The 25,472-nt window shown below is 40.6% G+C and overlaps 1 protein-coding gene across 1 annotated transcript; it reads left to right on the plus strand.

The window, feature by feature from the left end:
• The first annotated feature begins 2,535 nt into the window (after positions 1-2,535).
• On the plus strand, positions 2,536-24,324 carry SERINC3 (serine incorporator 3). The gene is made up of 10 exons (XM_004430370.3): positions 2,536-2,687; positions 7,417-7,578; positions 8,428-8,621; positions 9,984-10,063; positions 10,737-10,874; positions 13,634-13,803; positions 14,817-14,907; positions 15,991-16,171; positions 20,529-20,756; positions 21,636-24,324. The coding sequence occupies exons 1-10, from the start codon at positions 2,649-2,651 to the stop codon at positions 21,772-21,774; spliced, it is 1,422 nt and encodes a 473-aa protein (XP_004430427.1). The 5' UTR covers positions 2,536-2,648; the 3' UTR covers positions 21,775-24,324.
• Positions 24,325-25,472: the final 1,148 nt, after the last annotated feature.

Raw genomic sequence — 25,472 nt, forward strand, 5'->3', positions numbered from 1 at the left:
AAAGGGCTGAGGTAGTGTTGGGGCCCAGGGCAAGCCACCCCAAAATATCCCACAATAGCATGTTGATTATTTTGAATTGAAGTTACCTGAGAAACAAAAACGGCATTTCAACCCCCCGTCTCTGTTCCCCCTGAAAGCAGGAAATACATCTCCCATGTGAAAGGTGCTCCCCCTGCATCCTTATCAGCAGAGCTGGAGAATTCTAGCCAAGAAGCCTGCATAGACAAACCTTGCTAAGTTACTATCTCAAGCCTGAACTCTGCTTAAATTCCACACTAATTACATACCACAAACCTAGTTTCTTTGTCCTGTCAATTCTTCACAAATTTACTGTTTCTTTGTGTAAAAGATATATATACTGCCTGCTTTGTTCGCTCTCCAAGCATCATTTCTTTATGATCTCCAATACGTATGTATTAAACTGGGTTTTTCTCCTGTTAATCTGATCTTGTGTCAATTTTACTTTTAGTCCAGCCATAAGAACACAGGAAGGGAAGAAAGGGGATTTTCCCTGGCCCGACAGTAGGAATTAGAAAAGTTTGGTAATTCTTCTTCCTCTGCCATCAACCCTTTCTGTGGCCTTGGGCAAACCATTTCACTTTGAGCCTTTTTCCATTTCTGTAATAGAAGAGATTGGGAGATATCTCTAAGGCTTCTTCCAGCCTACATAGTCTAGGATTCTGAACTCTACAGGTTCTTATCTTCCCAGGCAAATGTTTCCCTACATTAGTCATTTGTATAACATTGTCATCATTGTTGCCATATCTGCATACCACCTGTACTGTTATGTACATAAATAAATCATTTTTTTCTTTAAATGGACTCTCAATTTTTACTTAAATTTACATCACTGCTTAAATGGAAAACCAGGGGCCGGCTGGGTGGCGCAGTGGTTAAGTTTGCACCCACATGCTCCCATGTGCTCTGCTGTGGTGGCCCGGAGTTCGCAGGTTCGGATCCCAGGCGCGGACCTACACATGGCTCATTGAGCCATGCTGTGGCCGTGTCCCACATATGAAATGGAGGCAGATTGGCAACAGATGTTAGCTCAGGGCCAATCTTCCTCACACACACACAAAATAATAAAATAAAATAGATGAATACCAGCATTGCTTGGTAGAAATGGAAGAACTTCTGCAAACACACACACACACAACCCTAAAACAAAGCAATGTTATTTAACTGTAGCTGTGGTTGCCTTTTGGAGACAGCTAGAAAATGAAACTTCATTTTGTTGAAAAGGGAGATAAAACATGTGTTCAGAAAATGTTAAATGTGGACTAGTCTCAAACAACTTTTCTCTTTGGTTTGAAACAGGACTTCTCACTCACTCTGCCTTTCAATGTTATCTAATGTCATGTTCATGCACCCTGAGATCTTTCCTTTATGCCAAATGGCATATATAGCCTACATTTTAGGTGATGAATAAATGAAAAGCAATAAGATATATTGGAGGTATGAAGAAGCTGTTTGGTTTAAAACTAATTCAGCCTGACCTTTTTTTTCCAGAAGGGCCTGACATGGCCTGTTGAGCATGTATTGTACATCTGCTTTAAACATTTACAATGTCCCAAAGCCGAGAATGATGCCCTTCGAGAAAGGGATGTTGCCTCTCCCTATATCAGCATTTCTTTATAGATAAGCATTTCTTCCCAGAGACCAAGGATTAATTACTGACCTACTGTGCTCATCCCATGACCACTGACCTGCTGTGTCAGCAAAGCATCTAGTGACTGTAGTCAAAGGGATATTCCTGTCATATGTGATGCATGTTCCTTGTTCTGATACCATCTATAACCATTCAGTACATCTTGCTTCTTTGAGGAGCTTCCTTCCTTGGTTAAGGTCACTTTGGTCTATAGTCCTTAAAACTGGCTCATATAATAAACTCATCCTGATTTTGATTTATAGATTGATTATGGATTATTTGAATCCACATAGGAAACAATGCCCGTCTTTTCCTGATGAACTTGGACTCACCCTTCAGTTCTCAGATTAAATATAAATTCCTCAGAAAGGCCTCCCAGGACTACCCCCCAAGGAAATTACTTTCCCCTTTCAGAGTAGGCATTGAATACACTGTTATTGACAGAATACTCCCTCAAAACTACTTTTTCATGGTACTCATCACAATATGTTATGGTGCATTTCTGTTTGTTGTCAGTCTCTTCTTAACTAGGCCATAAATTCTTGTACACTTCTGTACCCCAGATCTTGACACATAATGGGCTCCCAGTGAATATAAATGAGGTGAAGGAACAAAGCTTTCACAGTTTCCGCAGCCACGGGCCGGTTAGCCCCGCCTCCGCCCTCAGCCCTGGCTGGGTTAGCCCCGCCTCCGCCCTCAGCCCTGGCTGGCTTAGCCCCGCCTTCCCCTCAGCCCTGGCTGGTTTAGCCCCGCCTTCTCCTCTGCCCCGGGCTGGTTTAGCCCCGCCTCCTCCCTCAGCTCAGCGCTGATTTAGCCCCGCCTTCCCCCTCGGCCCGGGACTGGTTTAGCTCCGCCTTCCCCTTCTACCAATGACAGCTGGGGACACGCGATGACGCGTTTCCGGCCTGAGAAACTCTGGCGTTTCTGAGGAGACGCCTCAACTGGCAGATACCACCCGGCTGGAAGCCTCGGGACCGGCCGCGTCCATCGCAGCGTCACCATGGGGGCTGTGCTGGGCGTCTTCTCCTTCGCCAGCTGGGTGAGCTCGGGCTGTGGTGTCTCCGTCGGACCTGTGGTTTGGGGGAGGGCGATAAGGAGCCCGAAGCGCAGACCCACTCGGCCTCGGCTCCAGAGGCCCGGGGACGGGTGAGGCCGCCCCTGGGCTGCAGAGGGTGTCCGGGGGCCCAGGCCGAAGTCCGCGATGTCCCCCCGTCGGGATCAGGCGGCTCGCCTTCCGGGTTTGTTGAGAAACGCAGGAGCGGCCGCCATTGTTTACAGTTTCGATTGCCCCGCCCCCGCCAGCCTTCCGGCCTTGGAATTCCTTGGCAGCGGGCGGAGCACCGAGGAGTGAGCTCCCGACGGGGGCTCCGGTTCATTTCGAAGCACCTTCCTAGGGTGGCGTCATTTAATTTTGGGTGGCTTAAATAATATTTTTACTCCATAGCACGGGATTTGCCAAAGCTGCAGAGTATGTGGCAGAGCTGGAATTTTAAGCGAGGCCCGTCTGCAGTTCTGATGCCCGGGAAAGGCGGCCTTGTGCATTATTATTCAGAATTGAAAGCCATGGTCTGAACGTTTTGAACCCTTGTACAAGTCACTTATCTCTGGCTTCCCGTAGGATGGGGATAATCAACCCAGTATTCCTCGCCTCGATAGCTGTTGTGAGGATAAAGTGAATAACTGGGTTGAATCACTTTGTAGATTGTAAACGCCATGTTTTAAAAAGGAGATTTTAGGATCTATAGAGGAGAATATGTTGAGTTCCCTCGTATACTCGCTCCAGAGGAGCATGATTCCTTGAAATCATTTTCTTGTCTTCTCGTTCCCCAGCTGATTTAATTGACCAAAGACGGCATCTCAGCTCATTCCGCTACTATATCTTAGGGACAGAATGTATTTTCCATCCTTTAAGGTTGTTGCTCTTAAACCAAAAGGGCATTTGGTCATTTACGGGTTCCTTGAGAGCAGTGGCTTTCCGATTTTTTTGACCTTGACCCAAAGTAAGAAATACGTTTACATAGTTGATTTAATACACTCAAGTGTTATGAAATAATTCTTACCTTTACCATCTGCTTTACAGTTTTTCTATCACATTAAAAAAGAAATCCTAGTCAGTTGATTTTTGCCATCCACTAGGGGGTCAAACTCACTATTTATAAAATAGATTTAGAAAAAATACAGTTAAGAAGCTCGTTATTAAGGGATGAATTTGTAATTAGAAACAAATATGTCTTTCCTATCCTAATAACCTGAAACACACTTTGGCTTTGATGTAAAGCTAAGATCTGAATTGAAGCATCAAAGTATTTCTTTCTATAAATCGCTTTTATATTTTATGAATCCCTTTTGTTCCATAGGAACAGCAAGGAGTTCAGTGTACCAATGAATGAAATGAGTGAGGGGAAGAATAATAGGAAATGAAGTCAGAAAGGTAGCAGGGAGCCAAATCGTGTAGATAACACATTGTATGGTCTTGTACTTTGGCTTTTACTCTTAAGTGATACGGGGATCCCTTACAGAAAAGAGGAATCGTATGATCTGGCTTGTGTTTACACAAGGTTGCTGTGTGGAGAACAGATGGTAGAAAAGAAAGGGTGAAGCAATGTAGGGGAGAAGAAACTTTTCTTCCACCCTCTGTGGGGTTAGGAGTTGGGGGCCTGCAAATTAAACTGACAAAAGACAGATTAGCAAGAGAAAAAAAGAGTTTATGTACACAGGCAACACACATACACATGGCAGTGCTCAGTGATGAATAACTCAAAGGGGTGGGTAGAATATAGGGCTTATTATATATCTAACTTGATGGGGGAAAGGAGAGGGGAGAAAAGGGCTTCTATAGGAAGAACAAATAGGTTTCTTTAGGAAAGACAAATGGGTTTTTAGGAGAACAAACAGCAGATAAGAAAGCTTGTGATAATGCTTGTTTATGTAGGTGCAGAGGTCTTTTTGTCTTCTTCATGGCCATAAAACTCCCCTGGAGAGAGAATTTGTGGCAGCCTCATATCCTAGACGTTGCTGCTTTTAGTCACATGAGGAAAGCTCCAAGAACGCCTTTTTTCCTGTATCTGTTGAATCTCAAATGTCTTCATCTTAAAATAATCTTTATACCAATTCTGGGTTCTGAATGGGTCACTACAGCAGTGAGCCAGGAGCTACTGCGTTTAATCCAGGTGAGAGATGATAGTAGTGGCTTGGACCACCGTGATAGCTAAGGATGCTATGAAAGTGGTCAGATTTCTGGATATACTTTGAGAGTAGAGCTGATGTGCTGACAGATTGGATGAGGGTTTTGGAAGAAAAGGCTCAAGATGACTACAAGGTTTTTGGCCTGAGCAAGAGTAAGAATAGAGTTGTCATTTACTGAGGTAGGGAAGTGACATAACATATAGTAAGATAGGTTTGTTCCACAGATCAAGTACCTACTGTGTAAAGGTGCAAGAGATAGAACACTGGGTGCCCCCCCTCAAGATATTTACATTCTCATGACAGTTATAGACAAGTGAGTAGGTGTATTAGTTTGCTAGGGCTGGATAACAAAATACCGGAAACAACAGAAATTTATAGTTTCACAGTTCTGAAGGCTAGAAGTCAGAGATTAAGGTGTCAGCAGGGTTCATTCCTTCTGAGGGTGGTGCGGGAGAATCTGTTCCAGCCTCTTCCCTAGCTCCTGGTGGTTTGCTAGCAATCTTTGGTGTTCCTTAGCTTGTGGATCTCTGCCTTCATCTTAACATGGTGTACTCCCTGTGTTGCGTGTCTGTATCCAAATTTCTCCTTTTTATGACACCTGTCATATTGGATTGGGTGCCCACTCTTCTCCAGTATAACATCATTTTAACTAATTAAATCTGTGATGACCCTATTTCCAAATAAAGTCACATTCTGAGATATGGGGATTAGGACGTCAACATGAATTTTAGGCGGGGGGACACAGTTCAATTCATAGCAAACAGTAGGGAATTATTATGAGATTATTTAGTTGGACAGAAGAAAAAAATAGCTAAGGAAGTCAAGAGTGAGAGAGTGCAGACAGAATAAACCTGAAGCAATTATTGTCATTGTTTTTGGCTATAAAATATCTGTATTTCTGTCTGTAGCCAGATACAGACTTTTATTATGGTCTTTTGGCCCAGATTGTAGTTAAGAATTGGAGACTGAGGCTGGGTGGTCAATATCCCATGCCGGTTGCAATTACAAATGTTAATGGCTGCCATGATATGCCGAGCCCCTGTTAATGTCAGGCATGCTGCTAGGTGCTGTCTGTTCCTGACACTGTCTCATTCTTCACACAGTAACTCTGTTTGGGTAGCTGGTGTTATGCTCATTTTTATAGCTGAGAAATCTGGGCTTTTAAGAAGCTTAGCAGCTTCCTCCAAAGCACACAAAACCATGGTAAAGTCCACACAAGATACCATCTATGAAAAGTAAGGATTGTTACTTAAGTAAAGATTGTTACTGTACTATATGACCAGAATCCCCAGTTGTTTACATTTGCTGCTTTGGCTGATAATTCTGAATTAGTCTCTCCTTGTAATGTGACTTGATAATGTGACCTGTCAAAGCAGTTCAAGCAGTTTCCTAATCAAGCATATATAAGAACAACTCAAATTATATCCTCTCTCATCTGGAATGCTCATTGGGAGATTTTGGCTGACCAAAGATCCAAGTTACTCTTTTCTTTTTAAATTGAGGTAAAATTCACGTAACATAAAATTAACCATTTTAAAGTATATAATTCAGTGGCATTTAGTATGTTCACAGTGTTGTGCTGTCATCACACCTATCTAGTTCCAGAACATTTTCATCACCTCAGAGGGAAACAGGATACCCGTTTAAGCACTTACTCCTCACTCCTCTCCCTCCATCCTCTGGAAACCAGTAATCTGCTTTCTGTCTCTGTATTTACCTGTCCTGGATATTTCATATAAATGAAATCACATGATATGTGCCCTTTTGTGTCTGGCTTCTTTGACTTAGCGTGATGTTTTCGAGGTTCACCTATGTTGTACCATGTACCAGTACTTCATTTTTATGGCTGAATAATATTTCATGGTGTGGCTATGCTACATTTTACTTATCCATTCATCAGTTGATAAACATTTGTGTTGTTTCTGCCTTTCTGCAATTGTAAATAGTGCCACTTTGAACATTCATGTACAAGCTTTTGTTTTAATCCTGTTTCAGTTCTTTGGGTGTATGTTTAGGAGTGGAATGGCTGGGTCATATGGTAATTCTATGTTTAACTTTTTGAGGAATCTCCAGGTTACTCTCAGTGGAGCTAAATGGCTCTTGCTATCATTATTTATAAGGGTTTCCATGTAATGTTGCTTTATGCTGTAATATCAGATTTGTTAACTAGGATTCTCAGTAAACAGCAAGTGGAGTTAGGTTTGTATTTTTCTCAATATCAAGGTATATTGTTTTTAAATAAAATATGTTCTCTATGGATATAACCAATTTATTGGGCTTTTATTATATTTTAGGTGCTGTGTTGAGTGCTCATTTAGTACAGCAATGTCTGAGGGAGGAAAATTCTGTTCGAGTCTATTTTACAGATGGAGAAATTGGCTTAGATTATGTAACTTGCTGAGATAAAGTGGCAGAAATAATATTGACTCCAGAGCCCCTGCTTTTAACCACTTCCTCCAGCTGTAATGCTCTCAGTTAAAACTGTTGAAGCCTGGTTTGCCTCATCTGCTGTTCTGCGACACCCATGTCTTGAAGGAGTCCACTGAAGGAGGTCTCAAATGGCCATGATGTGGTTGTTACAGGTTCCGTGCCTTTGCGGTGGTGCGTCATGTTTGCTGTGTAGTTGCTGTCCCAACACTAAGAATTCCACTGTGACTCGCCTCATCTATGCTTTCATTCTCCTCCTGGGCACTCTTGTCTCCTGTATCATGCTGTGGGGCGGCATGGAAAATCAGCTGAAGAAGGTAAGTAGAAGTAACAATACCCTTAAAATGTACTGGTTATTTTTATTATTTTTGTATTTTGCAAAATTTTAGTTGTAATTAATGTTCTTACTTATTTCTTCACTGTTATGAAACTCAGTCAAGTTCATTGTAATTGTTGGGTTTTTAAATTACTTTTGGGTAGAGTCAAGACACAGAATAGGAAGGTATTAGTCCTTTTCCAGAAATAAAGGTAGTCAGAATGAATATCTTCAGCTCTAGTCTAACAACTGAGAGAAAACAGAGTGGCCCTAAAACGTTTTCTTTCCCTGTATGTTTAAGATTTAAAACATTTACAACTAGACTAGCCCTTCACCTTTGGAAGGAGTGAATTGTAGCATGAAAATTCATGGGAAAATGGGAAACAACCTCATCAGCAGAAAAGAACAAAGAAGAAAGCGTTTCACTTTTATTTTCAAAATGTAAGTTGTTGGGCCAGCCCCGTGGCTTAGCGGTTAGGTGTGCGCGCTCCGCTACTGGCGGCCCGGGTTCCGGATCCCGGACGCACGCCGACGCACCGCTTCTCCAGCCATGCTGAGGCCGTGTCCCACGGGCAGCAACTAGAAGGATGTGCAGCTATGACATGCAACTATCTACTGGGGCTTTGGGGGGAAAATAAATAAATAAATAAAATTATAAAAAAAAAATGCAAGTTGTTTATGCTTTTTGGTGACAAGGTTTTAAGTGAATTGGAAGGCAAAGAGAAAAATCCCACAGGACAGCCTTGGAGTTGTTGAAGTAGTCAGTTTTATAAATTCAGCTTTTCCTGTGGTGGGATAGAATCTCTGTTTACATGTGGCTCTTCCTGTAGCACTGAAATTATTTTTTCAGATTCCTGGATTCTGTGAAGGGGGATTTAAAATCAAGGTGGCTGATATAATGACAGATAAAGATTGTGATGTGCTGGTCGGTTATAAAGCTGTGTATCGGATCACCTTTGCCTTGGCCATCTTTTTTTTTGTCTTCTTTCTGCTCATGTTAAAAGTGAAAACAAGTAAAGATCCCAGAGCAGCAGTACACAATGGGTATGTAAGATCTATTTGTTATTGTTAACTTGATATGTTATGGTGTGAATCCTCCCCTTCAGCAGTTCATGTTGCCATTTGGTGGAAGCAGTAGAGTATGTAAATCAGCGGGCCAGGGGTATTTCTGACCTATTATACATATGAGGTTGTTTCAGTGTCATTTTCAGTTGGAGTCCTATAGCTTGGACGATGTGGAGGGGATGAGGAGAGTCTTGTCTTTTTTTTGTTAATACCTTTGCTTGAAGTTCCTAGATTTTTATTGAACAGCTGAGAAGCAGTTCAAGCACTGTGCTGGGCACTATACACACATTTTTTTTCCCTTTTATTGTTAAAAGATAGTCGTATACCTGATATATCTAAACAGTATACAGTAATATACACAGTGAATACATTTGGGCCACTGACTTACATATTCTGTTGCTTCCCATTCTTGACCCCCTTTTACATATTTTTCTAATTCTCGTTTGAAGACCGAAGGGAGTTTTGTAAACTTTATATGTATTATATTCCCCTCTGTACAGATGCAATAACTGCATTTCAGAGAGGTTAAATAAATTGTCTGAGATGTCTCGGCCAGTGAGGGTTGGAGCTAGGATTGAAACTCAGGTTGGGGGGCCAGCCCTGTGGTGCAAGCGGTGCGTGTGCTCCACTGCCGCGGCCGAGGGTTCGCCGGTTCGGATCCTGGGCTAGCACTGACGCACCGCTTGTGAAGCCATACTGTGGCGGCGTCCCATATAAAGTGGAGGAAAATGGGCATGGATGTTAGCCCAGGGCCAGTCTTCCTCAGTAAAAAGAGGAGGATTGGCAGATGTTAGCTCAGGGCTGATCCTCCTCACAAAAAAAAAAAAAAAAAAAAGAAACTCAGGTTAGTCTGGCTCCAAAGCCTGATTCTTTCCACTCTGCCATACAAGACAGGCTGTAAGATCATGGACTGAAAGCCAGGTTTGGTCCTGGCTTTGCCAGTGGTGAACTGTGTGATTGTGGGCAAGGCACTTAAGTCCTGTGTTATAAAGGAAGGATTAGGTGATACCTTTTCCCCCAGATCTAATAGTTAATTGCCCTATGTTTAGCTAGCATTATTAGTTTAGAACTCTCCAGAATTCTAGAAAAATTCCTATTTTTAAGTTCTAAAAGTAGGGAAACTCTGAAGTTATGAATGTGAATGGTTTGTTCTCTGTGCTAATATTTCTCCTTAAATTGTGTGAAATATTGTGTGAAGTAGGTTCATGTCAAATGAGGAAATAAGCCCAGACAATCAGGTTGGAGGCTACTAAAGCTTTATTTTTGCATTTCAGAAATTCATTTTTCTCAGTGTAAGGATAAAAATTAGCATTTCATAAATGCACTTTTATATTTTAATAGGTTTTGGTTCTTCAAAATTGCAGCCATTGTTGGTATCATGGTTGGATCTTTCTATATCCCTGGGGGCCATTTCACTACAGGTATGGCTCACTATTAAGGGGGTTAATTATAATATATACAGTCTCTACAAATTATTGAACTAAAGCTACATTTTTCATTACTGATTTTGCAAAACTGGCAATTAAATGAGGTGGTGCCCAGTTATATGATTTGGTACTAATATTAAGACGTTGATTGAGTAAAGCCAGGAGGCATTCAGCCCACTTCTCAGCTGTTCTGGAACCATATGTTAATCATTTGCCAGTATTTTAATAGTTTACCTTCTCATTTGGCAATACTGAGTTAATTGGAGAGCTTGTCAACATAAGGACTTGTAACTCATGTGCTCCACTATCTCTGTCTTAACCTGCTTTCCTAACATGGCATCAAGTGACATCTGTGAATTTCCACTGTGATTTTTTTCCCCCTGTAAAGTAAAGGAAAAGGCTTTATAGTACCATTTGGAATGTCAGATCCTAGGCTCGTCTTGGCACAAGCTAGAACAAGTTTTAAAAGGTCTGAAACCCAACAGAATACTTCTCAGAGAAAGCCTTTGAGTTTGGAATTGAAATAATCTTGCTGTACTGCTGGAGACAGAATATGTCCTTACCACCTCTCTCTTACTTGAACTGAAATCTTTTTAGGATGTTGGACAGTAACATTCTGAAATATTACTCCTATGGTAAATAACAACTTTGTTCTTTTGGTTTGTAGCCTGGTTTGTTATTGGCATGGTAGGGGCCTTCTTCTTTATCCTCATCCAGCTCGTGCTGTTGGTAGACTTTGCTCACTCTTGGAATGAATCCTGGGTAAATCGAATGGAAGAAGGAAACCCAAGGTTGTGGTATGCTGGTAGGTATCTAAACACACCAGTGAGAGCCATATTGCATTATGCTACATTAAACAGGGAGTGCGATAAAAATCTACACTGATTTAAAGGTATAAACTCCCAGTGTAGAGCTGATTTTTTAAAAACTACAATTTCCTAGTTGAGTCAATTCTGAATTATATATGTTACTAGAAGGGAGTAGAGTAGCACAGATAATATAAGTCATTGGATTCTCCCAGTTCATTTATTTTGATATTTGTAATGTAACTACATGTGTTCAGATAGGGAAAATATGTTGTATTTAGTGGCATAGTCCTGGTTTTGATTACCTTGTTTCCGTGGACAGGGGCCTCAGATGGAACATCTACATATGGAACCTCTGCTCACATACCTCAGGCAGATGGGGGTGAACAGTCCTTACTGCTTTATTCAGAGTCTTACCCCACACCTCTTATAAAAGCTCTCTGGTAGAAAAAGGGCGTTTGAAATTTCTAGGTTGGGAGTAGGATTTATAGCCTGTAATTATGGGGAGGGACTTTGGAGCCCACTACTTATTAGACATAGCCATACCTCATTTTAAAGAATAATAGTTGTTGAGATTCCTTGCCCCTCCTCCCCATAAAAGTAATAGATGCTCTGTGTCGAGAACTTAAAAAACCAAAAATCACAAAAGAAGAGAAATTCCCCCGTAATCCAGCTCTCCAGTGGTTATTACTTACTGTTAACGTATTAGTCTGTATTCTTCCAGCCTTTTTTTCTGTATGTACATGTGTTTTCTATGTACAGAAAAAAAGTGATTGAAAAATGTGTGTAATATATTTGTGTTTTATTTATTTTTTAAATGTATAATACATTCAAATAGTTTATAGTCTGACTTTTATAAAACTAAGAAATAGCTTGTGAATATGTTTGGCTACAGTACAGCAATAAATACCTAATATATCTTTGTGCACATTTCTCATGATTTCGTTAGAATAAATTCCCAGAAGTAGAAGGGTCAGAGTATGGATATTTTAAATGCTTTTAGTACATATTATCAAATTGCCCAGTTTTCTTTTCATCTTATTTATTTAGCTTGCTTCTTTTTAAATGATAAAAAAAATGTAAAATAATACTATGTTCACCATAAACACAAATGATAGAACTTTATAAAGAATAAAACATGCAAATCTCCACCCACCTGCAACCCACTTTCCTCTCCAGATGTGACCACTATCACTGGACCTTTATTTATACACATATACATATATGGTTTTGTATTTAAATATAAATAGGTTCGTACTATGTATTCTTCTATGATTTGCTCTTTTCAGTTACTCTATGATTAATATCCTTCCATGCCAGTGAATATAGGTATGTCTTATTCATTTAACAGTTGCATGGTATTTCATTCTGTGCAATTCCATGGTGTTCCATGGCTTGGCATACTATAATTTATTTGACCGTTGCCGTATTGTTAGTCACTTAAATTGTTTGTAATGATTATTTATTTCAGCAAAAGATTTAAAAAATTGTCTTTATCGTTATGGGTTGAGAATCCTGAAACTTGTCCTTTACTTCTTTCTGACTAATACAATTTTATTTTTTACCTATTTGCTTCTGTTTTATGTAATTCATTTTGGATTCCTCAGCTCTAGACGAATTTAATAATGAATGAATTGCAGATTGGCCATACTTTGGAGTAGCTAAAAGTAGAGAAATCTTGTATATTCAGATGGAAAAACATTAAGAACTGTGCTAGTAACTTAATATACAGTATATGTAATTTAATTTTACATATGCAAAATCCATTGAAGTTGAGATAAGTAGAAACTAGTTTTCTCAAACAAGACTGTTCTTTGAATTAAACACAAATTGGGCTGGCCGGGTGGCACAAGAGGTTATGTGCGTGTGCTCCGCTGCGGCGGCCCCGGGGTTTGCTGGTTCGGATCCTGGGCACGCACTGATGCACCACTTGTCAAGCCATGTTGTGGCGGCGTCCCATATAAAGTGGAGGAAGATGGGCATGGGTGTTAGCCCAGGGCCATTCTTCCTCAGCAAAAAGAGCAGGATTGACAGATGTTAGCTCAGGGCTGATCTTCCTCGCAAAAAAATAAAAAAAAATAAACACAAGTTCATTGAGCTCAACATGCTACAGTTGGTCTGAGTATGTTACATGCTCTGTTTGATGTTTTCTGTTTTTCAGAGTTACATAGCTAATTGTTGATTATCCATGTAAATAGAAAGGAGCATTACTTTAAATATTTGAAAATAGCAAATGAGCCGCTTTCTCACGATGATGTGGTCTCATTATTTGTGATAGGAAATGGTTTTTTTTAGCCAGCTGCTACAGGGGAAAAACTGCCATAAAAAGATGCCTGTCTATTCTGTTTTCCACCAGCACTATCCCTGGCATTTAGCCTCCTGTGAACTGGGCTATTTTGAGGGCCCAGGAGCCTTCTAAGTTCCTAATAAAAGCTTATAATGCACATTATTTAGCATGTGGTTAGAGTTTACCCTAGCTGGAATGATCATATGTGTGGTTTTCCAACCCGTGAAATCAAGTTAGGTAATCTAGGAAGTGAATTCAGTTGCATGGTGGATTTTGGAATTTCACGTTGAGCCAACTCTAACACAATCTGAAACTTCAACCTTGGGGCCTCTATTATTTTGCTGTAAATTATTGACCATCTTAAAAATGAAATAATGCCTCTTTATTTTTATATGGAGTAGAAGAAAATTGCTCTTCATTATAAAAGTTTGTTATAATTGTGGGCATTCATATCAGTTTCCCTTTTTCCAGCTTTACTGTCTTTCACAAGCATCTTCTATATCTTGTCAATCGTCTTTGTTGGGCTGCTCTATACATATTACACCAGACCAGATGGCTGCACAGAAAACAAGTTCTTCATCAGTATTAATCTCATCCTTTGTGTTGTGGTTTCTGTTATATCAATCCATCCAAAAATTCAGGTATGGTGGTTTTTTGCTTCCTCCTGTGACAGATTTTTATTTAATCCTGAGTTTGAAACCTAGGTATTTTATGTGAATTTATATCCAAGTTTATCGACTTAAACATTTTTCCATATTATGATAAAGTCTTCGTAATTATAACTTAGTAACAATAAAATGTGCCATTGAGTGCCTGTATCATAATTAAGTGAATAATTTCCCTATGAAAAAAAACCCGTAGGTAACTTAAGAATTTATAGTTCTTAGAAAATTGTTTACATCATGAGCATGATTCTTATGAATCATTAGCCAAGATATTTAGGGGAATTAAACTAGAAAAAATAATTGACTTTAGTATTTAAAAACAAAACTCATGCTCTTGAGTTTTAAGCTTTTAAAAATTCATACAGTTTTAGATATGAAATATGAATAGAACATCTAGACATCATCCCTCCTTTTGAAAGTGAGAAAACTGGGGACTGGCCTGGGGGTGTAGTGGTTAAGTTCGTGTGCTGTGCTTTGGTGGCCTGGAGTTCACAGGTTCGGATCTCAGGTGTGGACCTACACACCGCCCATCAAGCCATACTGTGGAGGTGTCCTGCATACAAAATAGAGGAAGGTTGGCAACAGATTTTAGCTCAGGGCCAGTCTTCCTCACACACACAGACACACACACACACAAAAACCAAAAGTGAGAAAACCAACGTTCCAGAGAGATGATGGGTCACCTAGGTAGTGGCAGAGCTGAGCTTAGACTCCACTACACCCAGGGACTAGTAAGTTAAAGCCTTTGTGTGATACACAGGAATTTCCAGGATTATGAAATGCCTCGAGAACCGTAGTACATGCTTCTTCTTTCTTGGTTCTTGTGCAAGCTAGGTCAGACTGAAAGGTTCCTTGTCATCTTTCAACAGTCAAGCAGAATCAGAAGGTTCTCAGTTAATAACAATTCTGTGGGCCCTAGGGAAGTATACTGCTTTTTAGCAAGTCAGCCTTGCAATTCCTGTGGTATTGTTTTCCTTTTGATTCCATAGGAACACCAGCCTCGTTCTGGCCTCCTGCAGTCTTCCGTCATCACCCTCTACACCATGTACCTCACGTGGTCCGCCATGTGCAATGAACCTGGTAAGGGAATGTTGATAGCACATTCATTTGATGAAAAGAAAGTAGGAAATTACTCCTTTGACGGGTGCAAAAACTAGAGCTAGAGCAAATGTGATATAAGTGAACAAACAAAAACGTCACTTAAATGTACAGTGTTCACTGTATGTAGATATTTACCTTTTGAGTTTTATTCCCCATGTCTATTCATAGCTATTCATAGCTGACAGCCTGAAGGACCACAGTCTTTCTGATAGTCTAGTCTAGGCTTTTCCCTGGACTAAGTCAAACTAGTTAAGAGCTGGACAAGGCTACATTGTTTTGACCTTTTGTAGAATTGTTTTACTTTAATTTTGCTTTGGTGTTATAGCCTCTAGAAGAAATAGCCCTAGGAAGTCTCTTTCTGTAGTTATTATAGGATTACTTCTCAATAGGGTATTCTGTGGACTCCTTTATTTTTTTTTGTGAGGAAGATCAGCCCTGAGCTAACATCTGCCAATCCTCCTCTCTTTGCTGAGGAAGACTGGCCCTGGGCTAACATCCATGCCCATCTTCCTCCACTTTATATGGGATGCCGCCACAGCATGGCTTGACAAGTGGTGCGTCAGTGTGCGCCCGGGATCCGAACCGGCGAACCCCGGGCCGCGGCAGCGGAGCGCACGCACTTAACCGCTTGTGCCACTGGGCTGGCCCCTGTGGACTCCTTTTAAGGGAACACAATTGTTGCAGACCCTCCAATGATGATTCAACTTATTTTTATTGTATTCCTATGTAACTAAAAACTAAACTAGGGGTAAACTCCTTGTGCTTAGCCTTTGCACAACTATAGAACCAAAATGACTTGCCAGTTAAACTTCAAAACCAGTAAAATCAAGATTGACATTTATGAAATTTGACAAACACTTTGTTGTTGTTTTCTTTTTTTCTAAAACTAAGTCATTGGTTGTAACAGAAATATGTCAGTAACTGCCAAGTTTCAGGTTCTTTGAAGTATAGCATTCCTATGTTTTATGTCATGGCTGAATGATTTGTAAGCACACCCCTCAAATCCTTTCTTGGAACAAGATGAGTTATAACCAAGGATAATAAAAAGTTTCCCATTTTCAGATCGTTCCTGCAACCCTACCCTGTGGAGCATCATTACACGCATGACTGCACCAACCTTGGCTCCTGGAAATTCAACTGCTCCGGTCCCTACCTCTACTCCACCATCAAAGAGTGGGCATTTTCTGGATACAGACAATTTTATTGGGCTGATAGTCTTCGTTCTCTGCCTTTTGTATTCTAGGTAAGTTAGAAAGTACTTAGGACAAGATTCTCATGAAAGTTAATATTAGAGTGAAGAAACTGTTTTGCTTTCAAAAAGCAGTGTGAAGAATAAAAAAAAAACCAATTTAACTCTCTTTATTGAAAGTCCTTGACTTGCCTATATAGTTACCATTTCTTTTTTTTTTTTTTTTTTTGGTGAGGAAGATGGGCCCTGAGCTAACATCTGCCAATCCTCCGCTTTTTGCTGAGGAAGACTGGCCCTGGGCTAACATCCGTGCCCATCTTCCTCTACTTTATGTGGGACGCTGCCACAGCATGGCTTGCCAAGCAGTGCGTCTGTGTGCGCCCGAGATCCGAACTGGCGAACCCCGGGCCGCGGCAGCGGAGCGCGCGCACTTAACCGCTTGCGCCACCAGGTCGGGCCCCAACCCAGCTATATATGTTTCTTCAAGTTCAGTTAAATCCTCTCGTCAAGTAATTCTTCCCAACATTACAGATACCTTCTCTTCTGTGTAGGAGGATAATATCTTCACCTGACCCCAGATTAGCTGGAATAGTGGCTCTGAAAATTGGTTGGCTTATTTTTTTTTTAAATCTTTATTTCCTGAGCATTGTAAATGATATTTGAACAACTACAGAATTATATACATCTAATGTTAAAGTCTCTAGTTAATGCAAGACCCCAGATATAGCCTGTGTTAGTAGTTTGCATTCATCCTTCTATTGATTTGTATTGATATTTACCATATAATAGCATACATTGCTTTAATAATTTAAAAATATGAAATAATAGAAATGGGCAAGTATATATTTATATAAACTAATAACACAAGTGAGAAACGTATAAAGTAGGAAATGAAAGTATCCTCTCTCCAAATTTACTTCTTCCGTGGTTAACACTTTGTTACGTCTTACTTCAAGCTTTTTTCCTTTGCTTGTACTTACTCTCTGTCTATTGCTCTAGCTGTATCTATATAGATAGATGTAATTTTGTGTATAATTATACATGACTTTATAGTTACATGCATAATTTTACTTATATTGATATATAATTTTTAAAAATAAATTAGGAACATACTATATAAATACACATGCTATTCTAAAATAGGAATTTGTCATTATAATTTGGACAGCTTTCCACAACATTATATGTAGATTTACCTGTTTTTTTTTTATGATTGCTTAAAATAGAGGTTGGCAAACTACAGCCCTTAGGCTGGCTGCCTATTTTTGTAAATAAAGTTTTATTAGAACACAGCTATGCTCATTTGTTTTTGTATTGTCTATGACTGTTTTTGTTTGTTTTGCTTTTGGCCTAACTTTTTTCTTTTTGAGGTATAATTCACATATCATAAAATTCACCCTTTTAAAAATGTACAATTTGTAGTATTTTAGTATATTCACAGGGTTGTGCAACTATCACCACAATCAATTTTAGAACATTTCATTTACCCAGAAAGAAACGTCATACTCATTAACAGTCTCTCCTCATTCCCCCTCGCTCAAGCTCCTTGGCAGACACTAATCTCCTTTCTGTTTCTGTAGACTTGCTTATTTGAACATTTCATATACATGGAATCATACAATATATGGTCTTTTGTGACTGGCTTCTTTCACTTTGCATAATGTTTTCTAGGTTTATCCATGTCATAGCATCTGTCAGTACTTCATTCCTTTCTCTTGTTGGAAATAATATTCCATTGTGTGAATATACCACGTTTTGTTTCTCCATTCATCAGTTGATGGACATGTGGGTTGTTTCCACTGGGGCTCTTGTGAATAATGCTGCTATGGATATTTGTGTACAAGTTTTTTGTGTGGGTGTACATTTTCAGTTCTCTTGGAGATATTCCTAGGAGAAGAATTGCCGGATTATATGATACCTCTATGTCTGCCTCTTTGAGGAACTGCCAGAGTGTTTCCCAAAGTGGCTATATCGTGTTACAGTCCCAATCTTTTGCCTTTTTTTTGGTGAAGAAGATTAGCCCTGAGCTAACATCCGCCGCCAATCCTCCTCTTTTTGCCGAGGAAGATTGGCCCTGGGCTGACATCTGTGCCCATCTTCCTCTACTTTATATGTGGGACGCTGCCACAGCGTGGCTTCATAAGCAGTGCGTGGGTCTGCACCCAGGATCTGAACCCCAGGCTGCCAAAGCAGAGTGTGTGAACTTAACCACTATGTCACCAGGCCAGCCCTCTTTTGCCTATTTTTATATTGGGTTATGTGTCTTTTTATTATTTTTATATATATTTTTTTTGGTGAGGAAGATTGGCCCTGAGCTAACATCTGTTAGCAATCTTCCTCTTTTTGCTGAGGAAGATTAGCCCTGAGCTAACATCTGTGCCCATCTTCCTCTATTTTGTATATGGGATGCCACCACAGCATGGCTTGCTGAGTGGTGTGTAGGTCCATGCCCGGGATCTGAACCCGCAAAGCCTGGGCCGCCAAAGTGAGCGCGCGAACGTAACCTCTACCCCACCGGGCTGGCCCCTTGTCTTTTTATTATTTTTGAATATGGTTTGCGGTAAGGAGTCCAACTTCATTCTGTTGTATGTGGATATCCAGTTGTCCCAGCACCATTTGTTGAAAAGACTTCTTTCTCCATTGAATTGTCCTGGTATCCTTGTCAAAAATCAACTGACCTTGAATGTAATGATTTATTTCTGTACTTGTAATTCTATTTCATTGATCTGTATGTCTGTCCTTATGCCAGTACCACACCGTTTTGATTACTGTATCTTTGTGCTAAGTTTTAAAATTGGGAACTGTGAGTCACCCAAATTTGTTCTTTTTTCAAGATTGTTTTGGCTGTTTTGAGTCCCTGCATTTCCGTGTAAATTTAGGTTGTCAGTTTCTCCAAAAAACGGTAATCGGGGTTTTGATAGGGATTGCTTTGACTTGACACATCAACTTGGAGAGTATTACCATCCCAACAACGTTAAGGCATCCAGTCCATGAACATGAGATGTCTCATTTAGCTCCTCTCTAACTTCCTGCAGTGGTTTATAGTTGTTACTGTACAAGTCTTAAACTTCTTTTGTTAAATTTCTAAATATTTTATTCTTTTTGACGGTATTGTAAATGAGATTGTTTTCTTAATTTAACTTTTAGGTTGTTCATTGCTAGTGTATGGAAATAGAATTGATTTTTGTATATTGATCTGGTATCCTGCAAGTTCATTTATTGATTCTGATAGTGTATGTGTATTTCTTTTTTTTTTTTTAATTTTTAAAAAAATTTTATTTATTTGTTTATTTTTCCCCCAAAGCCCCAGTAGATAGTTGTATGTCATAGTTGCACATCTTTCTAGTTGCTGTATGTGGGACGTGGCCTCAGCATGGCCGGAGAAGCGGTGCGTTGGTGCGCGCCGGCGATCCGAACCCGGGCTGCCCAGCAGCGGAGTGCGCGCACTTAACCGCTAAGCCATGGGGCCGGCCCAAGTGTGTGTATTTCTTAAGCTTTTCTATATACAGGGTCAAGTCATCTACAGATAGAGATCATTTTACTTCTTTTCCAATCTGGATTTTTTTTCTTGTCTAATTGCTCTGGCTTGAACCTCCAGTGCAATATCGAATAGAAATTGTGACAGTGGAATACTTGTCTTGTTCTGATCTTAGGGGTAAAGCTTTTAGTATTTCACTGTTAAGTATGATGTTAGCGCTGGGTTTTTCATAGATGCCTTTTATCAAGTTGAGGAAGTTCTCCTCTATTCCTAGTTTGAGTGTTGTTATCATGAAAAGGCATTAGATTTTTGTCAAAAATCGTTTTTGTTTGTTGAGATGATCATGTGGTTTTTGTCTTTTATTTCTATGTACTTTTTTATTCAGTCATTTAACAGACTTTTAGTGAGCATGTGCCATGTGCTAGAAATGCATAGATGATTAAGGTCATTGTTGTTAAGGGGTTCTTTGAATAGCAAGAAAGACAAGAATGAGAAGTGCTATGGCAGAGGGAGGCATGTGGAACTGTGGAAATTTAACCCAGTCTAGTGATGAGGTGATGTCAGGGAAGGCTTTTTAGAGGACATGGCAAATAGACGATTGAAGAATGAGTAAGTTAGCTGGGAGAAGGTTGATGGGTGGTACATTCCATGCATAGAAGAGGCACTTGTGAAGTCATGGAAGCAGACATGGAGAGTATAGTGTGTTTTGGGAAACTCCTAAGCAGTTAAAGCATCAAGTAGCAGCTGAGGAGGGAGTGTTGTCTGTCTTGTGATAACAGGCAGCAGTTCGGAACTTTAAGCAGGGTCCTTGGGAAGGCCTTCAGTCCCCACAGTAGGAGCAGTTCAGAAGTAACCTTCGTGTGTATGGGCCAATGGCAGCAGTCCGTCTTCATGGTCCTTTTCTGATTTGTCTTCTTTCTGATGGCTTTCCAGCATCCGCAATTCTAACAACAGTCAAGTAAGTAAGCTGACCCTGTCAGGAAGTGACAGTGTGATCCTCCGTGATACTACCACCAGTGGTGCCGGCGAGGAAGAAGATGGGCGGCCTCGGCGGGCTGTGGACAACGAGACAGAGGGAGTGCAGTACAGCTACTCCGTCTTCCACCTCATGCTCTGCTTGGCTTCCTTGTACATCATGATGACCCTGACCAACTGGTACAGGTGGGAGGCACAGACAAAACTGATGGAAGACCACGTGGCCCCCTTGGGCTGCCTGTAAAATCCCCATCCCTTGTCTTGAACTCACAGTCCCCTTTTCTTACCCACGTGGTGAAGTTGTGTTCAGTGCTGACTTTTCTGAAATACTTTTGACTTTTTCTCCTCTTACATTTAAAATCCAGTTGGAATTCTTGCAGTGCAAATCATGGGGAGCTCTTTCAGACTTGAGTTACTTGAGAGAGAAAACCATGACATAAAGCGATCTGACCTGTCTTTTTTTTTTTTTTTTTTAAAGATGTTATTTATTTATTTTTCCCCCAAAGCCCCAGTACATAGTTGTCTGTCATAGCTGCACATCGTTCTAGTTGCTGTATGTGGGACGCGGCCTCAGCATGGCCGGAGGAGTGGTGCCTTGGTGCGCACCTGGGATCCAAACCCGGGCCGCCGGCAGCTGAGCTCACGCACTTAACCGCTAAGCCACGGGGCCGGCCCTGACCTGTCTTTATTCTAGTTTTTGTCTGGCCTAGAGATGGCTGTATGCGGTGTTCTGATCAAAGTAACGGTGTGGTAAGGAAGGCAAGTTGCAGGGAGGCCGTTTCAATCTAGACTTTTGCCGTTATCTAGAATAGCCAAATGTTCTTGAAGAACTTTGCCTGAGGAATAGAGTAGACAGGGTTCTTCAAGCTGGCAAGAAGATAAAAGCCATTTGAGAGGCAGAGTCCCCTGCTCATAAAAGTTAAAATGGCAGTTTCCTCAGGTCCCTTCTAGAATTTTACTAGGGAGTAGTGTCAGCCAGGTTTCACTGGGGAATTTCTTGGCTTCGCTAGGGGGCTGCTAGATGCTGATATCAAGCTCCTTTATCTGCTTTTCCTGTTTTCTTAGCCCTGACGCAAAGTTCCAGAGCATGACCAGCAAGTGGCCAGCTGTATGGGTCAAGATCAGCTCCAGCTGGGTCTGTCTCCTCCTCTACGTCTGGACCCTTGTGGCTCCACTCGTCCTCACCAGTCGAGACTTCAGCTAAACCTCGCTTGGTGTGCCCAGGACACTGCTGAAATCCATGAAGGTCTCCTTCATGGATCTTGCTGAAAGTCCATATCCCTTTTGCTTCAACTAAAATATTAAGTGAATGCTTTGCAGATGTCGCCATATTCAGGTTTATATCAGAGGGCAAGATTGAATAATGCTTAATGCAGGATCTGAACTTGTCATTTATATATATATTATGTTTATTTGTAAGGATATAGCACAAAGGAAACATTTTTGCATTTTAAAGTGAACGACAGCTGTGCTGTGAAGAGAGTTCTGTATTAAGACCTGTAGGTTCCTGCAACTCTGATTTAAAATGTAAGGTAGAAAAATGTTGGATATTTGAGGCAACTGTTAATATATTTCTATTGCGGTATCCTTAAAAAGCAAAAGTAATGATAACGGTGATGCATTTCTATGACGGTTTTCCTCTGTGAAAGTCTTATTTGTGTGATACAAACGCTATTGAGTCCTTAGCCTCTTAAGAGGTGTAGCGTCGTAGTACGTGGGGGAAGGAGTATGTGTGTGGGTCTTTCCTCAGAACAGGGGTTGCTGATATAGCTACTGCTTCTACATCATGAGTTTTTTCATTTACTTTTTTTATAGTACAACATTGATGCTGCTTGATTCGAGTCTGTGGCTTTGCCAGAAAGGTTAATTTCCATAACTACTTTGTAGGTTTGGTTAAAATGAAGATTCACTTGGGAAAACAGTGCACCTTTAGGCTATGTCATTATCTTGTTATGAGTATGTAAAAGTAAAATGCATGTGAATTTATTATATTTGCACTATTTGATTAAAACAGAAAGACTTAAGCTTTTAAGGCCCTTTCTTTAACAGCTTTTATGAGTTAGCAGCCATCCTATATTTGTTAGACTTATATGGGCAGTCAGGTTTATCAAGCATCTAGCAGAATGCTCCTATTCCTTCTAAAACTTGAGGTCTGACTGGTGAGTAAAGTCTTGAACTCATTCAAAAGTTGTACTAAATATCTTCTCTGGGTAAGACACTTGGGTAGATGAGAGAGAAGGCAGGCTCTGTCAGGAAACTTTCAGGAGAGGTAGCACGCAAGGAGGTAGAACGGTTTGTTCTTTCAACAAAGATTTCCTGAGTGTCTGTTCTGTACCAGGCCCTGTCAGGTTCTGGGATAGAACTTTAAACATGACAGGCACTGGCTTTGCCATCTTAGACTTAAGGAGGGTGCAAATGAGCCAGCAGGTGGTACAGTTGGTATAATTAGTGCTGTGATTTAGGAATTGCAGAGCAGTCAAAGGAGAGGTGCCTGGGGTCGGGTAGGGGTGTCGTCGTAGGCTTCCTGGGAAAAGTGATGTCTAAGCTAAGAAATGTTAGGAGTTAGCTGAGAGAGAAATGGGGAAGTGGGATGGTATTGCTGAAGGGTGGACAAAACTGTATGTTAGAGGCAGGGAGGTTAAAAAAAAAAAAACTCATTCAGGCTAGAATGGGGAGAAGTGGGCAGGGACTAGGTTATGAAGGGCTTTGTAAACCACACTAAAGAGTTTGGACCTTACATGGAGGGCAGCAGGGAATGTATTCGGTGACATGAAAAATGGTGTCTTCATTCACTGTGGCTGATATATAGAGAATGGTTTAGAAAGATGAGACCAGGGGCAGTCCATATAAGATTTGATACAAAGAAGTAAAAGTGAAGATGGGGAGAAATTGACAGCTGAGAGCTACTTAGTAATTAAAAACTTAAAATTGGCAAATTGATTAGTTATGGAGGAGAGGTGGATTCCTGAGTGATGCTGGTTGAATCACGTGGGAGGATGGTGGTTCCATTTATTTAGGGGAGAAAGAGAAAAAGGAACATATTGTGCTAGAAGAATGATGGAGATGGTCCCTAAGCAAGGCTGAGAGCCTTTTTCTATCAGCCAACCTGGTCAGCTAATATTTATTGAGTACATACTCTGCTTATTACCTTGGGCAAACGACTAGCTGTCTGAGCCTCAGTGTTTTCTTTGTTTGAACAAAAGATAGTACCTCGTACATAAGATTGTTTAGAGAGTAAAGTTACTTTGGAAAGTGCTTTTAACCCATTTTAAGCACTCTGGTTGTAGCTGCTAATCTCGATAGGGGCTTAAAGTAAGAGTGGACAGTATTTGAAGGTCAGAGGTGTTCAGCCAAAATCTGATGGAGGCTAGATCTGAGGTGTTCTTAACAGAATGAAACAGATGGAACATGGAGGGGACAGGCTCAGTGTAGGTGGAGGTGGAGGGGAGGGAAGCAGGGCTTGATATGAATTGTTGGAACCACCATCTTTTAAACCAGTGCTTTATGTCAGGGTATAGAGATAAAGTTGCAAGGGATTTGAGGGGCTGATAGGGGTGGTTTAGCCCTTTGCTTTGCCAGAGTTAAGCCAACACCGCATTTTCCTTAATAGGGCCAGCCAGATTTACACCTTCCAAGATTCTACACGTCAAAAACATCCCAGTGCGCCATCCCCCATCTTATGTAATTCTAAATAAAAGCAATACTAAACTGTAAAATAAGTGTAACAAAGTCCAATAAAGTATTTTTATCATGATGATAACTTTGATATTAATTTGAAATAATATATTTCCTTTAAAAATTAGGGGGCACTGTCCTTACTGTGCTTGGTTGTACCCTAAGAATGAGTTAAGTTGGCCTATTGCTAGAAGTTAAGTGAATTATACACACGTGTGCTGTATTACACACATGCATAAATAATGTCAGCCTTTTGAGTAAGCCCAGGATCATACCTCAAAGCAGGGGAGGATTCTGAATCATCAGACCTCACGGTGCTGTCTCATTCCAGATGAGTCACCTGGTGTTTCATCACCATGAACAGGGCTCTCTGTCCTCCACGATTGCAGATTGAGAGTCCTGGCTTTGAGGTTAGCAGTATGCTCTAGGAATTCATTAAAGGTAACAGCAGTGGCCACCACTTTTACTTAGTTACAGCTGGGAGAACGCTTGTAGGCCCCTGCTGGTTGTTTACTTTCTAGGTTGGTCTTGCACGGTTCTTAGTGGGTTGGGAAATAAAACTTTCTCTTGACATTCAAAGATACTGCCAAAGAATGGCCATGGACCTGGTTATCAGCGCTTTAGATGTTCTGGACCAAACCATAACTCAAGCCAGGACAGCTTTTTTGTCCATTACAAGTCCTTGCTTGATTGTGTTTTTCTTTTGATACATTCAAGCTAAAGTGAGTATTAAATAATGTGAGTCATGCATTTGATCTCTGCAGATGGATGGCAGATACCATACTTATGTTTATTAATGGGAGCTGCTGTTTGTCTCCTTACTCCTTTTGTGTTGGTCTATCCATTCTGTTACCTAGGAGCCCAAATCAGACAGCCCACTCAGGCAGTGGTGTCCTGATTACTGCTTGGTGACTCAAGCCACAGGATGCTGATATCCTCATTAGCTATTAGAATATTAGCTACTATTAGAAATAGCTACATGTACCAAGCAATGAACAGACATTGTCTACACCCCTCTAAGGTAGTGATTATTTTCCCCCTTTTACAGATCAAACTGAGGCTTAGAGAAGTTAGTGACTTGCCCACAGTTACTCAGTAAGAGGTGAAGCAGAGAAACAAACCCAGGGCTTGACTTACGAGTTCTTTTTTCAATTAGACCCCATTGTCTTTTGGCCCTTAAGGATACAGCAGACAACATAAACTAGAAACTGCTTGGAGACACATAGG

Source organism: Ceratotherium simum, chromosome 21 (assembly GCF_057802395.1).
Source record: "Ceratotherium simum simum isolate JZ-2026a chromosome 21, ASM5780239v1, whole genome shotgun sequence".
In the NCBI taxonomy this organism is placed as follows: Eukaryota; Metazoa; Chordata; class Mammalia; order Perissodactyla; family Rhinocerotidae; genus Ceratotherium; species Ceratotherium simum.